General features: G+C 40.1%; 1 protein-coding gene across 2 annotated transcripts; it reads left to right on the top strand.

The window, feature by feature from the left end:
* The first annotated feature begins 10,397 nt into the window (after window positions 1-10,397).
* On the top strand, window positions 10,398-16,973 carry LOC133658318 (heat shock cognate 71 kDa protein). Of its 2 annotated transcripts, XR_009827447.1 has the most exons (10): window positions 10,398-10,550; window positions 12,830-13,039; window positions 13,125-13,330; window positions 14,510-14,662; window positions 14,904-15,459; window positions 15,548-15,750; window positions 15,829-16,027; window positions 16,191-16,423; window positions 16,497-16,785; window positions 16,822-16,973. XR_009827447.1 is itself a non-coding variant. In XM_062060215.1 (9 exons), exons 2-9 carry the CDS (start codon window positions 12,835-12,837, stop codon window positions 16,704-16,706), a joined length of 1,965 nt encoding a protein of 654 aa, XP_061916199.1. In that variant the 5' UTR covers window positions 10,398-10,550; window positions 12,830-12,834; the 3' UTR covers window positions 16,707-16,973. The 2 variants fall into 2 exon arrangements, 1 of the variants encoding a protein (XP_061916199.1); XM_062060215.1 differs by having other exon boundaries at window positions 16,497-16,973.
* Window positions 16,974-21,691: the final 4,718 nt, after the last annotated feature.

Here is a 21,691-nt window from a genome sequence, read left to right as displayed (position 1 = left end):
CGGCAATAAGAAATATCCAAAGCCTCTCAAATTATGAGCCTGCACTCGTCTTATAAAAAAATGTTGTAGATTAGGTGGCAATAATTTGTTAAATGCTTTATATAAGATTATTAATGTATTATATTTAACAAGTATGTAATTCTTTGTATCCTAAATGTTCTGAGTGCAAACCTAAAATATCTTAGACTTAGACAAACTTTATTGATCCACAAGGGAAATTGTTCCACACACTTCTAGAAGCTCACATGAAGAAGAACGTAGATTTATTTCATCACACATGATGCGAAATTGTCTGCTGCCGTTTGCAGTGGTAAATCCGGATAAATAGAGTTGCAATGTTCCATCTATTGGTAAAGTTGTATCATGTAAACTAAACACAGTCGGTTCAGGGCATTTGAACTAAACATGGCAGATGAATGTGATAGCTACAACAATACCTATCAAAAATATGCTGTCCAGTGTGTATCAACAACTGTGCCTATACAAATATAAAATGAAAAAATATATACATGCCATTTAAGTGTTTTATATCTGTTGATATCAATAATTATTGATTTGATGACCTGTCGACAATAAGGACCAGGAGAAAAATATATTAAATGTAAACATTTTTATTTCAAATGTAATCTTCCCTCAGCTAAGATGGCAGAAAAGGGGACTTTGTGGCTCGGTTGGTAGAGTGGCCGTGCCAGCAACTTGAGGGATCCTGGTTTGATCCCCATCCTCTGCCATCGTGCCCTTGCTCCTGATGGGTCGTGGTTAGGGCCTTACATGTGTGTGAATGGGGGAATGTGGAAATAGTGTCAAAGCGCTTTGAGTACCTTGAAGGTAGAAAAGCACAGTACAAGTATAACCCATTTACAGTAGCTCAGTTGCAAAGGATGGACAGGGTGAGGATGGAAAGGATAATGCAGATATTAAGTAGACTAAAAATGTACCATAGTAGCAATATGAAATATAACATATATGTAATATTTACATATTATAATTACAGTATATAATACATACTGATATATTATATTATTATCCATCCATCCATTTTCTACCGCTTGTCCCTTTCGGGGTCGCCGGGGGTGCTGGAGCCTATCTCAGCTGCATTCAGGCGGAAGGCGGGAAACACCCTGGACAAGTCGCCACCTCATCGCAGGGCCAACACAGATAGACAACATTCACACTCACATTCACACACTAGGGCCCATTTAGTGTTGCCAATCAACCTATCCCCAGGTGCATGTCTTTGGCGGTGGGAGTTTGATTGATTGATTGATTGATTGATTGATTGATTGATTGATTGAGACTTTTATTAGTAGATTGCACAGTACAGTACATATTCCGTACAATTGACCACTAAATGGTAACATGTGAATAAGTTTTTCAACTTGTTTAAGTCGGGGTCCACATAAATCAATTCATGGTACAAATATATACTATCATCATAATGCAGTCATCACACAAGTTAATCATCAGAGTATATACATTGAATTATTTACATTATTTACAATCCGGGATGTGGGATGTGGAGGGGGGGTGGGGTTAGGTTTGGTTGATATCAGCACTTCGGTCATCAACAATTGCATCATCAGAGAAATGGACATTGAAACAGTGTAGGTCTGACTTGGTAGGATATGTACAACAAGTGGTGGACATAGAGAGATCAGAAAGCATAAGAACAAGTATATACATTTGATTATTTACAATCCGGGGAGGTGGGATGTGGAGGGAGGAGGGTGTTAGTTTAGGGTTGCAGTTGCCTGGAGGTGTTCTTTTAGTGCGGTTTTGAAGGAGGATAGAGATACACTTTCTTTTACACCTGTTGGGAGTGCATTCCATATTGATGTGGCATAGAAGGAGAATGAGTTAAGACCTTTGTTAGATCGGAATCTGGATTTAACGTGGATAGTGGAGCTCCCCCTGGTGTTGTGGTTATGGCGGTTGTTTACGTTATGGAAGTAGTTTGACATGTACTTCGGTATCAGGGAGGTGTAACGGATTTTATAGACTAGGCTCAGTGCAAGTTGTTTAACTCTGTCCTCCACCCTGAGCCAGCCCACTTTGGAGAAGTGGGTAGGAGTGAGGTGTGATCTGGGGTGGAGGTCTAGAAGTAACCTGACTAGCTTGTTCTGGGATGTTTGGAGTCTAGATTTGAGGGTTTTGGAGGTGCTAGGGTACCAGGAGGTGCATGCGTAATCGTAAAAGGGTTGAATGAGAGTTCCCGCTAGAATCTTCATGGTGCTTTTGTTGACCAGAGAGGAGATTCTGTAGAGAAATCTTGTTCGTTGGTTGACCTTTTTGATTACCTTGGTTGCCATTTTATCACAGGAAAGATTAGCCTCTAGAATGGAACCTAGGTAGGTGACCTCATCTTTCCTGGTGATAACAATGTCACCCACTTTAATAGTGAAGTCACTGACTTTCTTAAGGTTGATGTGGGACCCAAACAGGATGGATTCCGTTTTACCCAAGTGTATGGATAGCTTGTTGTCAGCGAGCCAGGTGCAAATTCTACAGAGTTCAGCACTGAGGATTTTCTCCACCTGTGACTTGTCCTTGCCGGATACCAGCAGGGCAGAGTCATCCACAAACAGGAACAATTCACAGTCGCATGCTGATGACATGTCGTTTATGTATATTAGGAACAGTAAAGGCCCTAATAGGAAGCCGGAGTACCCGAAGGGAACCCACGCAGTCACGGGCGAACATGCAAACTCCATATTATATTATATGTTTATATACAATATATAACAATTCCCAGCAGCACGGTGGGGGAGGGGTTAGTGCGTCTGCCTCACAATACGAAGGTCCTGGGTTCGATCCTGCGCTCTGGATCTTTCTGTGTGGAGTGTGTGTTCTCCCCGTCACTGCGTGGATTTCCTCCGGGTACTCCGGCTTCCTCCCACTTCCAAAGACATGCACCTGGGGATAGGTTGATTGGCAACACTAAATGGTCCCTAGTGTGTGAATGTGAGTGTGAATGTTGTCTGTCTATCTGTATTGGCCCTGTGATGAGGTGGCGACTTGTCCAGGGTGTACCCCGCCTTCCGCCCGAATGCAGCTGAGATAGGCTCCGGCACCCGAACGGAACAAGCGGTAGAAAATGGATGGATTGATGGATGGATAACAAATCCCGATTACCATGTACAATATTACAGTATATGTAACAGCTGCAGCAAAACAAGAAAATAAAAAATTGCTGCATAAAATAGAGAGTAGATCCAACAGAAAATATACATTACAAACAAAGAGGAGAAGCTAACATAGAAGCGGTCAGGTAATAAACATAGAAGCGGTCAGAGAATATCTTCCACTGCTAACCTAACCTTCTCTTTCACTAACTTATTTCACTGTATTTGCCTTTATCTATTGTATTTCCTACACTGTATTAAAACATGCCCTACACTTTCTATTTGATGACAACAGTCACACAGCCTGTATCATGTTTCCCTGTCAATTCCAATGAACTATTTAGATATGTATATCCTAAACTCCATCCATCCATCCATCCATCTTCTTCCGCTTATCTGAGGTCGGTTAGCGGGGGCAGCAACCTAAGCAGGGAAGCCCAGACTTCCTGAGGCGTTCCCAGGCCAGCCGGAAGACATAGTCTTCCCAACGTGTCCTGGGTCTTCCCCGTGGCCTCTTACCAATCGGACGTGCCCTAAACACCTCCCTAGGGAGGCGTTCGGGTGGCATCCTGACCAGATGCCCGAACCACCTCATCTGGCTCCTCTCGATGTGGAGGAGTAGCAGCTTTACTTTGAGCTCCTCCCGGATGACAGAGCTTCTCACCCTATCTCTAAGGGAGAGCCCCGCCAACCGGCGGAGGAAACTCATTTCGGCCGCTTGTACCCGTGATCTTGTCCTTTCGGTCATAACCCAAAGCTCATGACCATAGGTGAGGATGGGAACGTAGATCGACCGGTAAATTGAGAGCTTTGCCTTCCGGCTCAGCTCCTTCTTCACCACAACGGATCGATACAGCGTCCGCATTACTGAAGACGCCGCACCGATCCGCCTGTCGATCTCACAATCCACTCTTCCCTCACTCGTGAACAAGACTCCGAGGTACTTGAACTCCTCCACTTGTGGCAGGGTCTCCTTCCCAACCACTCCACCCTTTTCTGGGCGAGAACCATGGACTCGGACTTGGAGGTGCTGATTCTCATCCCAGTCGCTTCACATTCGGCTGCGAACCGATCCAGTGAGAGCTGAAGATCCTGGCCAGATGAAGGCAGCAGGACCACATCATCTGCAAAAAGCAGAGACCTAATCCTGCAGCCACCAAACCGGATCCCCTGACTGCGCCTAGAAATTCTTTCCATAAAAGTTATGAACAGAACCGGTGACAAAGGGCAGCTTTGGCGGAGTCCAACCCTCACTGGAAACGTGTCCGACTTACTGCCGGCAGTGCGGACCAAGCTGTGACACTAATCGTACAGGGAGCGGACTGCCACAATCAGACAGTCCGATACCCCATACTCTCTGAGCACTCCCCACAGGACTTCCCGAGGTACACTGTCGAATGCCTTCTCCAAGTCCACAAAGCACATGTAGACTGGTTGGGCAAACTCCCATGCACCCTCAAGGACCCTGCCGAGAGTATAGAACTGGTCCACAGTTCCACGACCAGGACGAAAACCGCACTGTTCCTCCTGAATCCGAGGTTCGACTATCCGGCGTAGCCTCCTCTCCAGTACACCTGAATAGATCTTACCGGGAAGGCTGTCCTAATCTCATTCCTTCCTATTTCGATTGCCTTCTCTCATTACGCCTACTCTCCTCTGGACTTTGTAATACTCACAACCTTCTGTTTCCTTATTCCAATTATATTGCCACTTTTTATTGTGTTCTATCTTAATTATGTTCTTCACTTCTTCTTTACTGTGGTTAATCTCCACGTTTACTTCTGAAAGTTTTATACAGCTTTTCTAGTTCACTTGGAGAAAGAATTTGATGAGATGTAATCCATAATAGATTTAGGGAGTGCATTGATTTTGGAGCAAATTTCTTGTGGTACTTTTCCTCCATAGTTCTTCCTGAGGTCTTGGAAGAATTTGTTGTAGACATCAGAACCAGACCTGGTAGAGTAGAAGTCTTCTCTTGCGGTTATGGGTGACCAGTAGTCAGCGCTTCATCCATTCTTCTCTTTTTTTGCAGAGCTGAAGTTAATTCCAGCAACAGGTACCACAGGAATCTGTGTTACAATAAAAATATAAATTATGGCTATGGCGTTGGTTTATTTTGAACATGCATACAACTAAAATCTGATACATCACCTAACTCAAGTTTCTCATTATTGTCCGAAAAGGAGTATGAAGAAGCAGAGCTTATAATTAGGGATGCATATCGATAGGATTTTATCGATACCAATACAAATATTGATAGTCCTTATCGATACCGCTATTCATCAGTACTCTTACATGTAATTGGTTTATATAAAGATGTGGGGAAAAAATACATTTGTATTGCCATTTTTATTAGCACATCTCACAGCAGGGAAGTTTCTTATCGATCTATTTTTATAGCAATTGGTTCGCCAAAGTATCTACTAATAACCTGTAATATACTGCTTTAAACCATAGATATCTTATAAGTAGACGCAGCATTGGCTGCTGTGACGCGAGAAATTTGGTCACCATCTTGAAGTGGTGATGAGGAGCCGGCGAGCAGCCTAAACTGACAGTTGACAGGTAGAAAACAAATATGCCGGGCTGGTGTTCAGCGTTCTCCTGCTCAAATGAGTGGACTGTTGAAAATAGGAATCGGGGGATTACTTTTCACAAGTAAGATTTAACATTAACATATACTATTGGTTGTATTTTGTGAAAAGAATATTACCACAGAGTTGAGGAGGAGCAAAGATCTTCAATAGTACTGATTATGATGCATTCTCATTTTAGGCAAAGTATAAGACAATACTTTCTTGACAGTATAATTGTAACCAGGAATAAGTCTTCAAGTAACAATATTCAAATACTAACATTGTTGGGTAAGACAGAATTTGGTTTTATTCTGAATCCAGTGAAACAGATTGGTGGTTTTAGCTGATATAAAGACTTTCAGGTGTTTACATATGTTTATGTTTAAGTATTTGGCAGACGCTTTGATCCAAAGCGACACACATAAAAAATACATATAAAACAATCACTGTAAACATGATCATTTAAGGGAAGAATGTAATACAAAATATTAATACAAAGTGTCAAGACAGAATAAACTCTCTGCTGCTGCAGCAACAGAGATACAATCTAATGGTCCCAAAGATATATAGATATCTAATATATTCATACATTGTTTATGTATGATATACGGTATACACATGTATATATAACCTAATCATATTGTTTGTTGAATTTAGAAATAGCTGACCATTTGTTCCCCCTTCTCTGGGATTATATTCCCAGTTTTGATCTCGGACGTCTGGTCACTTATAGAATATAAGAATATTCTATTACTGTTAACCAAACTATGAATAATAAAACACGCCAAAACATATGTCCTTTATCGTAGCTACACGTATGACAAAAAAACCGCGTGAAAATCAGTGGTATTCAGTGAGGTAAAATGAATTAAATGCGCTGACAGTTCATTGCTCCTGCCAAATGAATTGCACTGAGTGGAGCGGATCACCACTCCAAGATGGCGGCCCCGCGTCTCGTCAGCGCCAGTAGGCAGTAGCGCTCGATGCTGCGTCTACTTATAAGATGTCTATGGTGGTCATGGTGCTGCCTGATCAAAAATGGCACATTACATTACAACAGTCGAGAACTTTAAAGCTTTAAAAAAACGTGTATCCATCTGTAACCCAGTTGTTAAGTAGTATAAAACTATTGTTTTATAGATACAATGTGATTCAAATGTTATTATGTTAATCTAATAAAATTGTAACAAGTCGCCACCTCATGCCCCGCCTTCCGCCCGAATATAGCTGAGATAAGCTCTCGTTGTATAAATGTGTTTCAACGAGTTAGCCATCACCATGCTGCGCGGCGTTACCTATGTACGCACTGTAATAATCCAGACATGTAGGCTCATACTAATTTGTTTGTCTTGTCTTTATTGTACAAGATGCAATTCAACCACACTACAACTCCAATGTGTCTCCCTCCTTTCCCGGCAATACTCGAACGTCACTTCCCTATCTCTCCCCGGAAGTCCCGCCCCCCAGCTAAAGTCATTGGCTAACACCCCGTAGCCTGCCGCTACAATACTGTACGTAGCTAACTTTGCTTAGCATGGTGTTGTACATCCATCCATCCGTTTTTCTACCGCTTGTCCCGAATGCGCTGTACACCCTGTATAGTGATCGTCAAATGAAGCCGCACGAGGCATTGAATCACTTAATAAGTTCGAGAATTCGCATTCGTTGGCACTAGACACCACCTGCTGGTCAAATATATTATTACACACAGCTGTATGTGTGAGCCATTGAGTTTTTGCGTCTGTTATGGCTCTTGGAAATGACTTATGATGAATCACAATAAATGTTGGACCAAATGCTCTGCTCGTTATATTAATACATGTATAAATACAATATGTTTTTTTAATATATTGTGTGTTAAATTTTACCATCATGGTACTAATATATGATATGGCAGGATAATGTGTTTTTGTCACCTTGGAGAATGACACATGGTCTTAAAGAGTCTTAAAAAATATAATGTAACTTGGACAATGATGTACAGAACAGGGGATATTCATCTTATTTTTAGTTTTAAACACTTCTATTTTCCCTCTTCATTTCTGGTGGCTATAGCTAAATGAGAATATATATTGCGTAAATTACGCCTATTGTTTGAAGTAGTACGCACATTCAGGAACTTACTTTGGCGAGAGTAGATCAAACATCAAATAGCATAAAAGGCACTTTGTACGCCATTACACCATGCACCAATGTAATATCACGAACCCTGTTATTCTTCGATATATATTGATATATTGATTCCCTGTCCAAATTCCAAACTGACAGCAACTTTATCAAATGATATGATAAAGTTGCTGTCAGGGATATGATTCATATCCCACATTGTCAATGGAGTTTGGGCGGTTGAAGTGTTGCGCAATTTTCCGGCAAAATGTGGACCGGGTCACGTGGTAGGCCGGTACACGTCATCATTTCCGGCCACCTCCTTTCCTTAAAACGGAAACGCCCCCTCATTAAAGGATACATCGTATGTGACCATTGATGTGGTATTTTGGAATCAGTTACCTCATGGCAGAGATATCCTGCATGATGTACATTTATAGAGATGTGTGTCTAAATATAAATATAATGTGTATGGTGCTATGTATGTATGTATGTACAGGAGTGTCACCAATATCAACCATATATATATATATATTTGCTTTTTCATTTAATTTTTATTGACATCCAGCATCAGCCGTTCCTATCCATTACATCATATTTACATACATCATATATCTGTTGTCTGCCCTAAATGTCCAACTATGTTTTTGTTTATATCCCAAACGATGCCACCCCCCCTCCCCAAAAGAAAGAAACAGCAAGAAAACAAAATAATAATATTTACAGATAAATCAATTAAATAAAGAAAAAGAAAAAAAATATATAAATATAAATAATAAATTAATAGTAATAATAATATTCAGAAATAAAATAATATAACATAAACAGATAGTAAATATAAATACAACAACAACAAATATATGTATATAGACATATAGGAGTAATCCATTCAAAAAACATTTTTTAGACAGTACAATCACTATTTCTAGAAATTAAAATCAGGCTTATGGGGCGTGACATAATTGACCCAACATTTCATCAACATATTCCAGCAAAGTCGTAAAATTGTAGTCGCATGTATGGCAGATTTTTTTTTTAATACATTTTTTTTTATTGAACAATTGTACATACAAACATATATTCAGAATGTACACAAAAAAACAAGGCACTTTCAACATAACATTTTTCAACATCCGCCAGGTTGAGCAATTATTGTCTTTGACAAAACAGAATAAAAGCAAATACAAATTGAATATAAAAAAATACATACAATTAAATGAATAATGATAAAAACATAGTATAAGATACAAAATACAAAAAGGCTAATCTAAATCACTTTAAATTTCTCATACATCATATATCTGTTGTCTGCCCTAAATGTCCAAATATGTTTTTGTTTAGGGACGGCGTGGCGAAGTTGGTAGAGTGGCTGTGCCGGCAATCGGAGTGTTGCTGGTTATTGGGGTTCAATTCCCACCTTCTACCTTCCTAGTCACGTCCGTTGTGTCCTTGGGCAAGACACTTCACCCTTTGCCTCTGATGGCTGCTGGTTAGCGCCTTGCATGGCAGCTCCCGCCATCAGTGTGTGAATGTGTGTGTGAATGGGTAAATGTGGAAATACTGTCAAAGCGCTTTGAGTACCTTGAAGGTAGAAAAGCGCTATACAAGTATAACCCATTTATCATTTATATCCCAAAGATGCCACCCCCCAAAACAAAGAAACAGTAAGAAAACAAAATAATAATATTTACAGATAAATAAATTAAATGACGAAAAAATAAATAATAATAATATTAATAATAAATTAATGATAATAATAATCAGAAATAAAATAATATAACAAACAGGTAGTTTTTTTTTTAAATACAACAAAAAATTATATATATATATATATATATATATATATATATATATATATATATATATATATATATATATATATATATATATATATATATATATATATATATATATATAGACATAGACATATAGGAGTAATCCATGCAAAAAAAAAATGTTTTAGACAGTACAATCACTAATTCTAGAAATTATTATTATTATTATGGGGCGTGACATAATTGACGCAACATATCAACATATTTCAGCAAAGTCGTAAAATTGTAGTTGCACGTACGGCAGATTTTATTGAACAATTGTACATACAAACATATATTCAGAATGTACACAAAAAACAAGGCACTTTCAACATAACATTTTTCAACATCCGCCAGGTTGAGCAATTATTGTCTTTAACAAAACAGAATAAAAGCAAATACAAATTGAATATAAAAACATACATACAATTAAATCAATAATAATAAAAACATAGGATAAGATACAAAATACAAAAAGACAAAAAACGGCTAATCTAAAACAATTTAAATTTCTGCAATAAAGATATAAATTTAAGGGGGTTTGTACTTTTAACAATTTTCCAGGATGTAATTGATACATTGAAAACATTAAGCCAATGTGAAAACGTCGGTTTTACTATAAGAAATCTACATTTATGTACATATAAAAAAAAATCCCTGAAGCATAATATTGACCAGCATTTCCATGTTAGCAGTTACGGCAGAAAGTTGTTACGCAAGCAGACTGGGCAGCGCCATATGACGTACGGAAAAAGCTCGCTTCTGATTGGACCATTAATGACTGCATGCCCCGCCTTTCCTGCGAGAGCCTTCGAGAACGTTCTATGCTGCAATCTTTAAAGACTCGTGTGAGACCTTTGCTCGGTCATTCATCTGCGCCTCAGCACGGATAGCGGACCAGTTCAGGACCATAAAGGCCGAATATAAAACAGGTGAGTCGTGTTTTATTTATTTACCGAGCTTATCATTTTCAAGTAACAAAACAATTTAAATGTAATGCTAGCACGTAGAATAGCTAAAATACGTATTGACTTGTAGTTTAGGCCTGAAGTACACCATTACTGTTCTTAATGTCGATTATTGCTGTAAACCATAAATTGTGGCGTGACCACATATATTCTGTATAAATATAAAGTATGTCGTAGTTATTTAGAACGTGTCGAATTGGCGTAAAGCTAAGAGGAAAAGCTGAAATGGTACAGGAAGTTTCATGCCTCGTGGAAGCGCAGGGCCGCACCCTAGCGCATGCGCAGACGTCGCAATGCATTTCTTTCAAGCTTATAAACCAGTGGTTCTTTAACACTTTTTTCCCCACTAAGCACCACTACAACACTAGGCTCTTCCATAAAGACCAACATTGAAAAACAATAGCGTAGAAGTGTTTTTCAACCTTTTGCTGAGCCAAGGCCCATTTTTTTTCATTGAAAAAAATCCAGGGGCACACTATCCCATCCTCGTCGCCATTGTTTTGTGCCAAACTTGTCACTTGTTAGTTCACTTATTAGCAATCTAAGCTTAATAATACACCAAATGAAAGCGTATTGTCTTTTTCTGCCTTTTATTCCCGCTCTTACTTTTTCCACTTCCAGGTGTCCGACACACAACACATGTCATCATGTCCTTTGTTCCCCTTTAAAATGGTTCCGGTATTGTCCTGTGACCCGAGTAACCAATACATGACAGACACCTCCAGCAGAAAATGTTAAGCGAAACTCAATAGCCTGTATTGACAATATAAAGTCGTTCTCATCAAATACCTGACGCAATTGTTCGATATGACTTCAAACCGTGACCATTATTAATTATCCTGTCTCAAAGTAGGCTTACAAAGCAACGAGCTACCTGCTGCCACCTACTGGTAGGGATTAGTATTACATGGTTACTCTGCTGATCTCCAGACAGCATAGACTCTCTACAACGGCACGTTGTGTGCGGATTATAATTATTGGTTTGCAAAAAATAATTTTTCCGACCAGTTAGGTGAAATTGCATAATTTCCCACTGCACACCAAACAATATCTCACGGTACACTAGTGTTACTAGTGTTGGTTGAAAAACACTGGCGTAGCAATCCTAAACATTTATTATAAACAGAGCAGTTTTTTTAACAATTTTATTTAATATTTGAGGCCACTGTAACATCAGTTTCAACAGTAAGACTGTTTGAATATTAAATAAATACAACTTACTTACCACTCGATGGAGCCTGTACCACAGTTTGAGAGTCACTGGCTGAGACTATTCTGACAAAATGGGCTTGATTATTGATACATTTGATAATTTTATTACAACCATTGTGGTAATTAAATGCATGATATGAAGCAGTGTTGAGAATCACAGACTGAGACTATTCTGACAATTATCTCCTTGATTGATATATTTTAGTTTTCTTACAACCATTGTGGTAATTAAATGCATGATATAAAGCAGTGTTAACCACAGCCTTGCACTACAGCTGTGGCACTGGGTTAAACATTAAATATGCATAATTGGCTGTGTAAGCATGATTATAACAAATGCAATACACGTTTTTAATATCTCAGCTACTTAAGTTCAATGTATTATGTAATCTAATCTAATGACATAAGCACAATCATACATGCATAAAAGCTGTGCTCTGCGGTGGCCTTCACAACAGGTGAGGCATTGATGCCTTGGGAGTTGTTTATCTAACTTAAATTCATATGCTGTAATCACACTGTTAACACAGTTGTTGCCTTTCTCCTTTTATAAACACAATGCTGTATGAACTAAGGCAGTGATTCTCAAAACATTTTCAAGTGCCACCTCAGAAAGCACTTGGCTCTACAAGTACCACCATAATGACCAACATTAAATTACAGTAGTGTATTATGCCTAAGTATTTATTAAAACAGGGCCGAAGTTATCTGCAGCAGAAGTAACACTTTCAAAGTAAAAGTTTTAAAACAATTCTTAACATGTTCAATGGCACACAATGTGTTAACATCAGCACATTTATAAGTCTTGTCTCTCTCACTCTCGTTTTAAACACACAGTGACTGCAGTTTTCCACCATAAGGTACTCGAAGTGTTAAACGGGTGCTGTGGACAGTTAGTTTCCATTTGTGGCGCAGATTGCTATGGCATCGTTACCACAATGCATCCCTGTAGCCCCACATCGTGCTTGTAGAGAGTTGCTGATCTCTTCGGATTAGGGCTGATGTCAAAGCTATTTTTTTTATCTTCTCAGGAACCATGTCCAAGGGACCAGCAGTGGGTATCGATCTGGGTACTACCTACTCCTGTGTAGGTGTGTTCCAGCATGGCAAAGTGGAGATCATTGCCAATGACCAGGGAAACAGGACCACACCCAGTTATGTTGCCTTCACTGACACGGAGAGGCTGATTGGTGACGCTGCAAAGAACCAAGTTGCATTGAACCCCACAAACACAGTATTTGGTACGCAAATTTAATGTTGACAATGAGTGTGATTTTTTTTTTTTTTCTACGTAATAACGCAATATTGCGTTCTTCTGCTACACAGATGCGAAGCGGCTTATTGGACGGCGGTTTGATGACACTGTTGTTCAGAGCGACATGAAACATTGGCCCTTCGATGTCATCAATGATAACTCACGTCCCAAAGTTGAGGTGCAGTACAAGGGGGAGACCAAGAGCTTCTACCCAGAAGAGATCTCCTCCATGGTGCTGCTGAAAATGAAGGAGATTGCAGAAGCGTACCTTGGAAAGGTATGCCTGCATACTTTTAATGATATATGCTAGGGTTGAATGATTTTGAAATGCCTTCTTTAACACTGACACAATATTTATTTCCTCTTTTTACAATTTGACAAACTCTGGTATTTAACTCCACAAAATATCGTGGCGCAATCAAGTTGCAAATGCAATTAATCGTTCAGTCCTAATATATGCCTGCTTCTCCGCCCCGTCAGACATTTTTGTAATTTCCTAGGTAGGCTTCTTTGCTTTTAAAAGCAGGTGAAAATGTAGTCAATGTGAAATATACCATGTACCAAATACAAAATAGGTTTAGCAAATATGAATGTTATCATTCTTACATCCACATCCTGTGTTGAGGCTTGTGATCCATAATCACTTTATTTCTTTTTAGACAATTGTTCTGTCTACAATCTCTGTTTAGTCACAACTTTGGGCAGACCGCAGTACTCTAGATGTTTGCTGACAGCCAAAAAACACTGCCAAAGTGAACTATTTAGCTTTAGCAGAGGTGCTAACAGTACTTTTCACAGATCTACTGTTGTGCTTTTCTCCACCATGGCCAACTTCTGTTTCGTGAAAACACTCAGTATGAAGTACGAGAGAACTTTGGAATATTGAACAGGAAGGCATTGATTTTAAAAGCAAATTGGAAAAAAAGGCAGTTGCAATGTTTGCCGTAGTTTTTCTAAACTGAGTTTGAACTAGAGGCTTCTGGTGTTTTTAGTACAGGTTAAACATTTTTATTTTCCAAAGTGAAAGAGCATTGAATGAGTTCAAATACTTACAGGGCCTCTGGTTTCCCTTCGTCATGGTACTTTTTTTGTCAGTATGGATGTAAAATTATATTTAATTTTATTTAATATGGTCTTAAAAGCCCTAACAGTCTTGAATTTGACTTGTTGAAACCTGCACCTTGTGCAAAAAGCCATAAATATCAAAAGAAAATGTAAAACACACCTTTTTGTTAATCACATTAAACCATGAGTAAGAAATATCGGATAAAATACCAGTAAAACATACTTTATATATAGTAAAAAAAATCTAAAATAACTGACAATAAAGTAAAGTACAAATTACTTCAATATTATTTGATATTAGGTTAACGCTAAATCAAATGTTTGTTGGACCCTAATGTATTTATAGCTGTAAGTAAAGTCTGTAGAGGTAAGTGTTTTTTTTCCTTTGCAGTCTGTAAACAATGCTGTTGTGACCGTGCCGGCCTACTTCAATGACTCTCAGCGTCAGGCCACCAAAGATGCCGGCACCATCTCCGGGCTCAACGTCCTTCGCATCATCAACGAACCGACTGCTGCGGCTATTGCGTATGGCCTGGATAAGAAGGTGAAGAGATATGTGTAGATTGAGGTTTCGTGTGTTTTCGTAGACTATTTTCCTCAGTAATCAAACACCTAGTCTGTTTGGCTCGTAGACTGTTGGGAGTTGTTACATTTTCAGACTAACAGAGCTTGAAGTAAACAGATCCATCATAAAATCTTCGTCATGTCTCACCAAACAAAATATGATTTTTATTATGACCGTTTTAAATGATGGATACATGTTGCTCTGAATTTCAAATTTGCAGGTTGGCTCTGAAAAAAATGTCCTGATCTTTGACCTGGGCGGCGGCACTTTTGATGTGTCCATCCTGGCAATTGAAGACGGCATCTTTGAAGTCAAGTCGACGGCAGGCAACACCCACTTGGGGGGTGAAGACTTTGACAACCGCATGGTGAACTTCTTTATTACTGAGTTTAAACGCAAGCACAAGAAAGACATTGCCGGAAACAAGAGGGCGGTGCGTCGTCTGCGCACAGCTTGTGAGAGGGCGAAGCGAACCCTGTCCTCCAGCACGCAGGCCAACATCGAAATTGATTCCCTGTTTGAGGGCATCGATTTCTACACCTCCGTCACCAGGGCCCGCTTTGAGGAGCTCAACGGAGACTTGTTCCGCGGAACTCTGGAGCCTGTGGAAAAGTCTCTCCGTGATGCCAAGCTGGACAAGGGTGATATTCATGAACTGGTTTTAGTAGGAGGCTCCACTCGTATTCCCAGGATCCAAAAACTGCTGCAAGACTTCTTCAACGGAAAGGAACTGAACAAGAGCATCAATCCAGATGAAGCGGTGGCCTACGGTGCAGGTATAATCTACAATAAGTTAACAATACTTAAAAGCTTATCAGCTGATGAATGAACACAACTTCTAAATTGAATTGTTTTGCTTTACAGCGGTGCAGGCTGCAATCCTGTCTGGTGACAAATCGGAGAATGTCCAGGACTTGCTGCTGCTGGATGTGACCCCATTGTCTCTGGGTATCGAGACCGCTGGAGGAGTTATGACTTCGCTCATTAAGAGAAACACCACCATTCCTACAAAGCAGACGCAGGTTTTTACCACCTACTCCGACAACCAGCCTGGTGTGCTCATTCAGGTAAGACATGCACACAATGGCTTAGCTCTTTCTATAAATAAATGTGTGATGATAACCCTAGACATGTTATATCTGCAGGTGTATGAGGGTGAAAGGGCCATGACCAAAGACAACAACATTTTGGGTAAATTTGAGCTGGCTGGAATCCCCCCAGCACCCCGGGGAGTTCCTCAAATCGAGGTGACCTTCGACATTGATGCTAATGGCATCCTGAATGTGTCTGCAACCGACAAGAGCACCGGCAAGGAGAACAAGATCACAATCACCAATGACAAAGGTATGTTTGTTTGTTTCTTTGCTAATTTAATAATCTATTCTTAGGTCATGGGTAACTTTTCCCCACATCAGCTTTCGACTGCCTTTTTTGAAATGGCTGCAAAGTCAGAAATGATAGCACCACCTACAGTATATTTTCTCTTAATGAATATTGTCATGCACAGGTCGCCTCAGCAAAGACGACATTGAGCGCATGGTGAAGGAAGCTGAAGATTACAAGGCCCAGGATGACGAGCAAAGAGAAAAGGTATCGGCCAAAAACGGCTTGGAGTCTTACGCCTTCAACATTAAGTCCACTGTGGAGGACGACAAGCTGAAGGACAAGATCAGCGATGAAGACAAGCAGAAGATTCTGGAGAAGTGCCAAGAGGTCATCAGCTGGCTGGACAAAAACCAGGTACGTTTATTATTTTTTTTCAACCCACTAACTGTAAATTAAATGTACAACTGATAACATTTATTACCTTCAGTCTGCAGAGAAAGATGAGTTTGAGCACCAGCAGAAGGAGCTGGAGAAAATATGCAACCCCATCATGACCAAGCTGTACCAGGGTGCAGGGGGTATGCCCGGGGGAATGCCGGGTGGTATGCCAGGAGGTATGCCAGGTTTCCCTGGTGCTGGTGGGGCTCCTGGAGGAGGCGGAGAATCTTCAGGCCCCACCATTGAAGAAGTTGACTAAACGTTCTTTGTGTTTTCTACTGCTGAGATAAGTGCCACTTAGGGTTAATCACTTTAACTTCCAGGAATCACCACATTTGGCTTTATCTATGGTTGGCTTTCAGCTAAACTACTTGAGAGTTTACCAGGCAGAAATCTTAACAGTTGTCTCCCTTTTGTATTTATTATTCAGTCATTAACATTTGATTCTGATGTACCAAGTATTAAACGATGACATCTTCCCCTTGATTACAAAATTGTCACCCAATAAAAAGAAAAGTACAATGATTGTTGATTACATATTTTCCTTATTTTTTGAGATCACTTTCATGTTTTTGAGATGCTATTTTCTACAACTGGGGTGGGTTTAACACTTTCCACACGCTTCGTGTAATTGATAAACGTAACTAAACACTTTGCATGTTTTATAGAAGCAGTGTTTTTTGCAAATACAACTTGTTTGATAATAAAATCTGAGAAACACAGCTTTTGTCATGTCAAATGTCTTTTAGTCAAACATTGAATAAATTTTTCTTGCTGTGGAACATTTAGCTCCATACAGCCGTTTAATATGACAAGCAAGTACAGAAGTCTTTGATTTAATTTATTTGTTCTCTTATGAGAACCCAAACGCAAATCATCTTTATGCTTTTTACAAAAAATATTTGAATCATTGTCAACTACCCTCTCACATGGCCGAAGGAGTAGCCTGAACAAAGTGTCCCTGTAAAAACTTTTTGAGATATCAACAAATGTATGCCCTACAAGCAAGATTTTTTTTCCAGGGAAAGAAATACACCTTGTGGAAAAATCCAGCCAAAAGTTAAATTCTACAGTCATTTCTAAGACTATAATAAAGACACCTGCAATGGACTTTCTAAGCGGACGCAAAGTCAGAACATTGGTATCCATAAGCGACATGTACTATCACTCGGGATCAAGTCACCAGATTTTTGACACTGTCAAAGCCAAATTGTGAAGCATCAAAAGCACAGAATTTGTGCCAAGGTCAAAGATACTCTTGTTTGAAGACGCTGCCGTATATCAACATTTTTTTTTGCAGGTATCGACGTCACTAAACTACTTAAAGTCCTTGCGCAATACCAAAGGATCAAATCTGAAGGAAATACTTTGATAAACTATTTGAGAGGGTTGATAAAGTGGAAATATCTACACTCATTAGTGGACCTCTCCCAAACGTTGACAGGAGAATAAAAAAATTCAACCGAATGTGTGGCTGTTCAAGTCTCTTGAGTCCAAAGGACCAGATTTTGACAATTTTAATTTCTTCTGGCAATGAGAGCATCTGTCTCAAGGGGAAAGGCCCACACCTGGACAGAGGCGGAGTGAGACGACTGATGGATAACCTCTTCCACGCTCTGAGGCATCAGAATAGGCCTTGAGCGGATTCTGTGCTGCCCCAGAGGGAAAAGTTGAGCAGAAGAAGAATTACTCCTCCGTCGCCATGCCGAAACAGCACCTCCAGAGTCCTCAACACAGGATTCTTATACAGCACCTCTTCCATCATTTCTTTCACAACAGCCCTCACCACAAATTGGGGTCCCACCTGCTGCATCTACACCCTCAAGAGAGGCTTCACTGTCTCTCCACCATCACCCATGAGACTTTCTGACCACATTGAGAGCTTGGTGAAATCGGGGATTAAAATGATTCCCCTTACTCTGAACATGGCTCGATCAAGGATTATTTTATCCAAAAAAAAATCGAAAGTTCCCCCGGCTTGACCCCTGCCAGTTGTGCCTGTAGCTGTTATTCTCAACAATGTTGTCTAGGATGCTAAGTGCCTCTGCGCTGATAAACCAGATGCCCAAAAAGAAAGGGCTCTCTTCTAAAACAATAACTACTATCAAAGCTCATAGATCAGTTAGGAGATTGAAAATTACAGTAAATTGTCTGATCAGAGAAATCGAATCCACATTGTTTTGAAGAACACAATGTCCAGGGCACCTTTAGCTCATCTCAAATATGCAGTACTCAATGCCAAGTCTTTAAGTAACAAATCATTTATAATTATTAATTGTATTTCCTCTTGCAATCTCGATTTACTCTTTTAACTGTGACACAGGGCCACAAAAACACTGCAAATGCAATTCTGATTGAAACGAGTCCACCTCACTTTAATTATGAAACACGCACAAAACCACCTGGCTACAAGGGGTGGGGGTGTTTGTGCCATATTCAGGGACAATATACTGAAATTACAAATTGTCACTTGTTTTTTTTTTAATCATTTGCGTATGGGTCATTAAACATGTGGATAAAACAATCATCCATATCTCATATCACTATTTATGAACCACCATTAAATGTATTGACAATTTTAAAAATGTACTTTCAGTTGTGTGCACTAATTCTGACTCTCATATCCAATTGTATTTACAATCCGCAAAGTATGTGAAAATACTGTCTACACATCATTTTGAATATTCCGCTCCGAAAACCTTCGGCTATTTCCGGAGATTGACGTCACTCTTGTAACGCTTCTGCACTTTGACCATGTTATCAGATCAGTCATACTGGAAATACGCAATAATTAGAAAGAGATGGGCTGTCTATCATTCACAATCTCCATATAAGACATGAGCAGATGTTTTTGTTTTTATTATGCAGTCTAAATCGTAAATAAATAAAGCATCTGCCAACAATGGAGTCAATGAGGGCTCTCTATTTCGCCCACAAAACTATAAATAGCTCGACAGTTTGGTTTGTCTTAGAAGACGTTTCGCCGCTTATCCGAGTAGGCTTCATCAGTTCGTGCTCCTAGACTTAGATTGGTCACATCTATTCCAGCGGCTGGTGCCAAAACCCCAAATGTTTATACTCCGAAACCAGGAGGGTTTCGCCCTATTGTAGTGAGAAAAAACTGTTTTTATGCAAACTACTGTCTTACTGTCTAAGGCAACGACAGTCGTTGTAAGTGTAATTTCCCCTCGTTAGCATTGAGGTATTGTGTGGCAGAACGATCTCTGTGGATCGACTCCTATCAGTCCAAAATAGTCAGAATCCCCCACGTAAGCATTCCATTCAGTTGTAAACAAATGGCATTCTGGTCACAGAAGGTGACAAGAATGTTTCTAACTCCTGTTATTTGTTGGAAGCTAAATTGCAGTCTTTTAGGAATGGTTGAAAGGACAGTAGAGAAGTGGTGTCGCAGACCACCTCCTCTGTTCAGGGATGGTTTTTCAACCTTGACGCCACTCCTCTTTCGTACCATCTGTCCTCCCTGTCCAGAATTTGTACATGTTTGTTCTCAAAGGAGTGCTGTTTCTCCCTGAGGTGCAGATAGACAGCCGAGTCTTGGCCTGAAGAGTTTGGCTGTCTATGCTGTGCCATGCGTCGGTTTAGTGGTTGTTTTGTTTCCCCAATATATGAATCAGTGTATTCCTCATTACACTGGATAGCATACACCATATTGTTTTTGTGGGTGTGGGGTGTCCGGTCTTTAGGATGCACTAGTCTCTGTCTCAGGGTGTTGCCTAGTTTGAAGTGTACTGGGATGTTGTGTAAAAATTCTTCTGAGTTTCTCAGATAGACCTGATACATATGGAATGACAACAATGTTGCGCCTGTCACCTTTTTCCTTTTCATCCACTCTGTTCTTGTTATTTCTGGAACTGGATGCACTTTTCACAAACGACCAGCTGGGTTTTGAGGTCTTCCCTCAAATGCCTATGCTCTTTCTCTTTGGCCTGTGGGCTGGTAGGAACACTATTTAGCTCTGTGTTGTAGGGTTCTGATAACGGCCAGTTTGTGTTCCAGTGGGTGGTGTGAGTCAAAAAGTAGGTATTGATAGGTATGTGTGGGTTTTGGTAAACCCCGACTTGGAAGACCCTGTTTTCTACAATGTGGACATCACAGTCCAAAAAAGGCAACTTATGGTCTTTGACATCCTCCACGACAGATGTGATCGGTTCAATGCCCTGAGATGACAATGACCTGGATGAGTGAGAACATTCATAAACGTGTCTCTAAATAACCATCCAAAACGCTGACGACATTGTCTTCCTCGTCTCTGGCTCCGCCCAGCAACACTCCGATTGCCGGCACAGCCACTCTACCAACTTCGCCACGCCGTCCCATAGACCTGCCTTGCCCTCCAGTCAGAGTATTACTAGCTGTATGCTGATAGCTGTTTGCAGCTTGCTGTCTTCTAGTTCCTCGTTTCCTGTTTCTGGGTCCTGGTTTGTGTTTTTCCTGAATTTTGGACATTAAATCATGTTTTCCTGCACCAAGCCTGCCATCTCTGCATCTTGGGGTTCGTCACCACCTTTACCTGACACATACATCAGACATCTATGATAATAGCTTCAATATAGAGGCAACTTGTTTGTTCACTCTGCTGCTACTTTAAACACTGTCATGTGTTGGTTACACTTGAATTGCTATGGTGACATCCTGTGGACAGATTTAGAATGGCAGTTTCTTTCATAAAAAAAAAAAATACAGCTAATTTTTATATTTAGCTAACTGATCTATCAGGCTTTTGTACGTTTGAAACCACTGACATGTGACTTGTTTTCTTCTGTGTTCCTTATTTCGCTGCTTTTTTTTGTTAGGTTTGTGTCTTTATTCTGTTTAGTATTTTGTATTTGTAAAATGTGATTTATTTGCCTTTGGGATATGCTGCTTTTTGAGTTAAAGTTAAAGTACCAATGATTGTCACACACACACTAGGTGTGGCGAAATGATTCTCTGCATTTGACCCATCACCCTTGATCACCCCCTGGGAGGTGAGGAGAGCAGTGAGCAGCACCGGTGGCCACGCCTGGGAATCATTTTTGGTGATTTAACCCCCAATTCCAACCCTTGATACTGAGTGCCAAGCAGGGAGGTAATGGGTCCCATTTTTATAGTCTTTGGTATGACTCACGACCTACCGATATCAGGGCGGACACTCGAACCACTAGGCCACTGAGTAGCCCAAGTTCAAACTATAGAAATTATTTTCTTTCTTGTATTTCAGTTGCTGAGGGCAGGTGGTGGTGG

Source organism: Entelurus aequoreus, linkage group LG10 (genome assembly GCF_033978785.1).
Source record: "Entelurus aequoreus isolate RoL-2023_Sb linkage group LG10, RoL_Eaeq_v1.1, whole genome shotgun sequence".
Taxonomy (NCBI): Eukaryota; Metazoa; Chordata; class Actinopteri; order Syngnathiformes; family Syngnathidae; genus Entelurus; species Entelurus aequoreus.
This window is presented reverse-complemented; position numbering and strand designations above follow the sequence as displayed.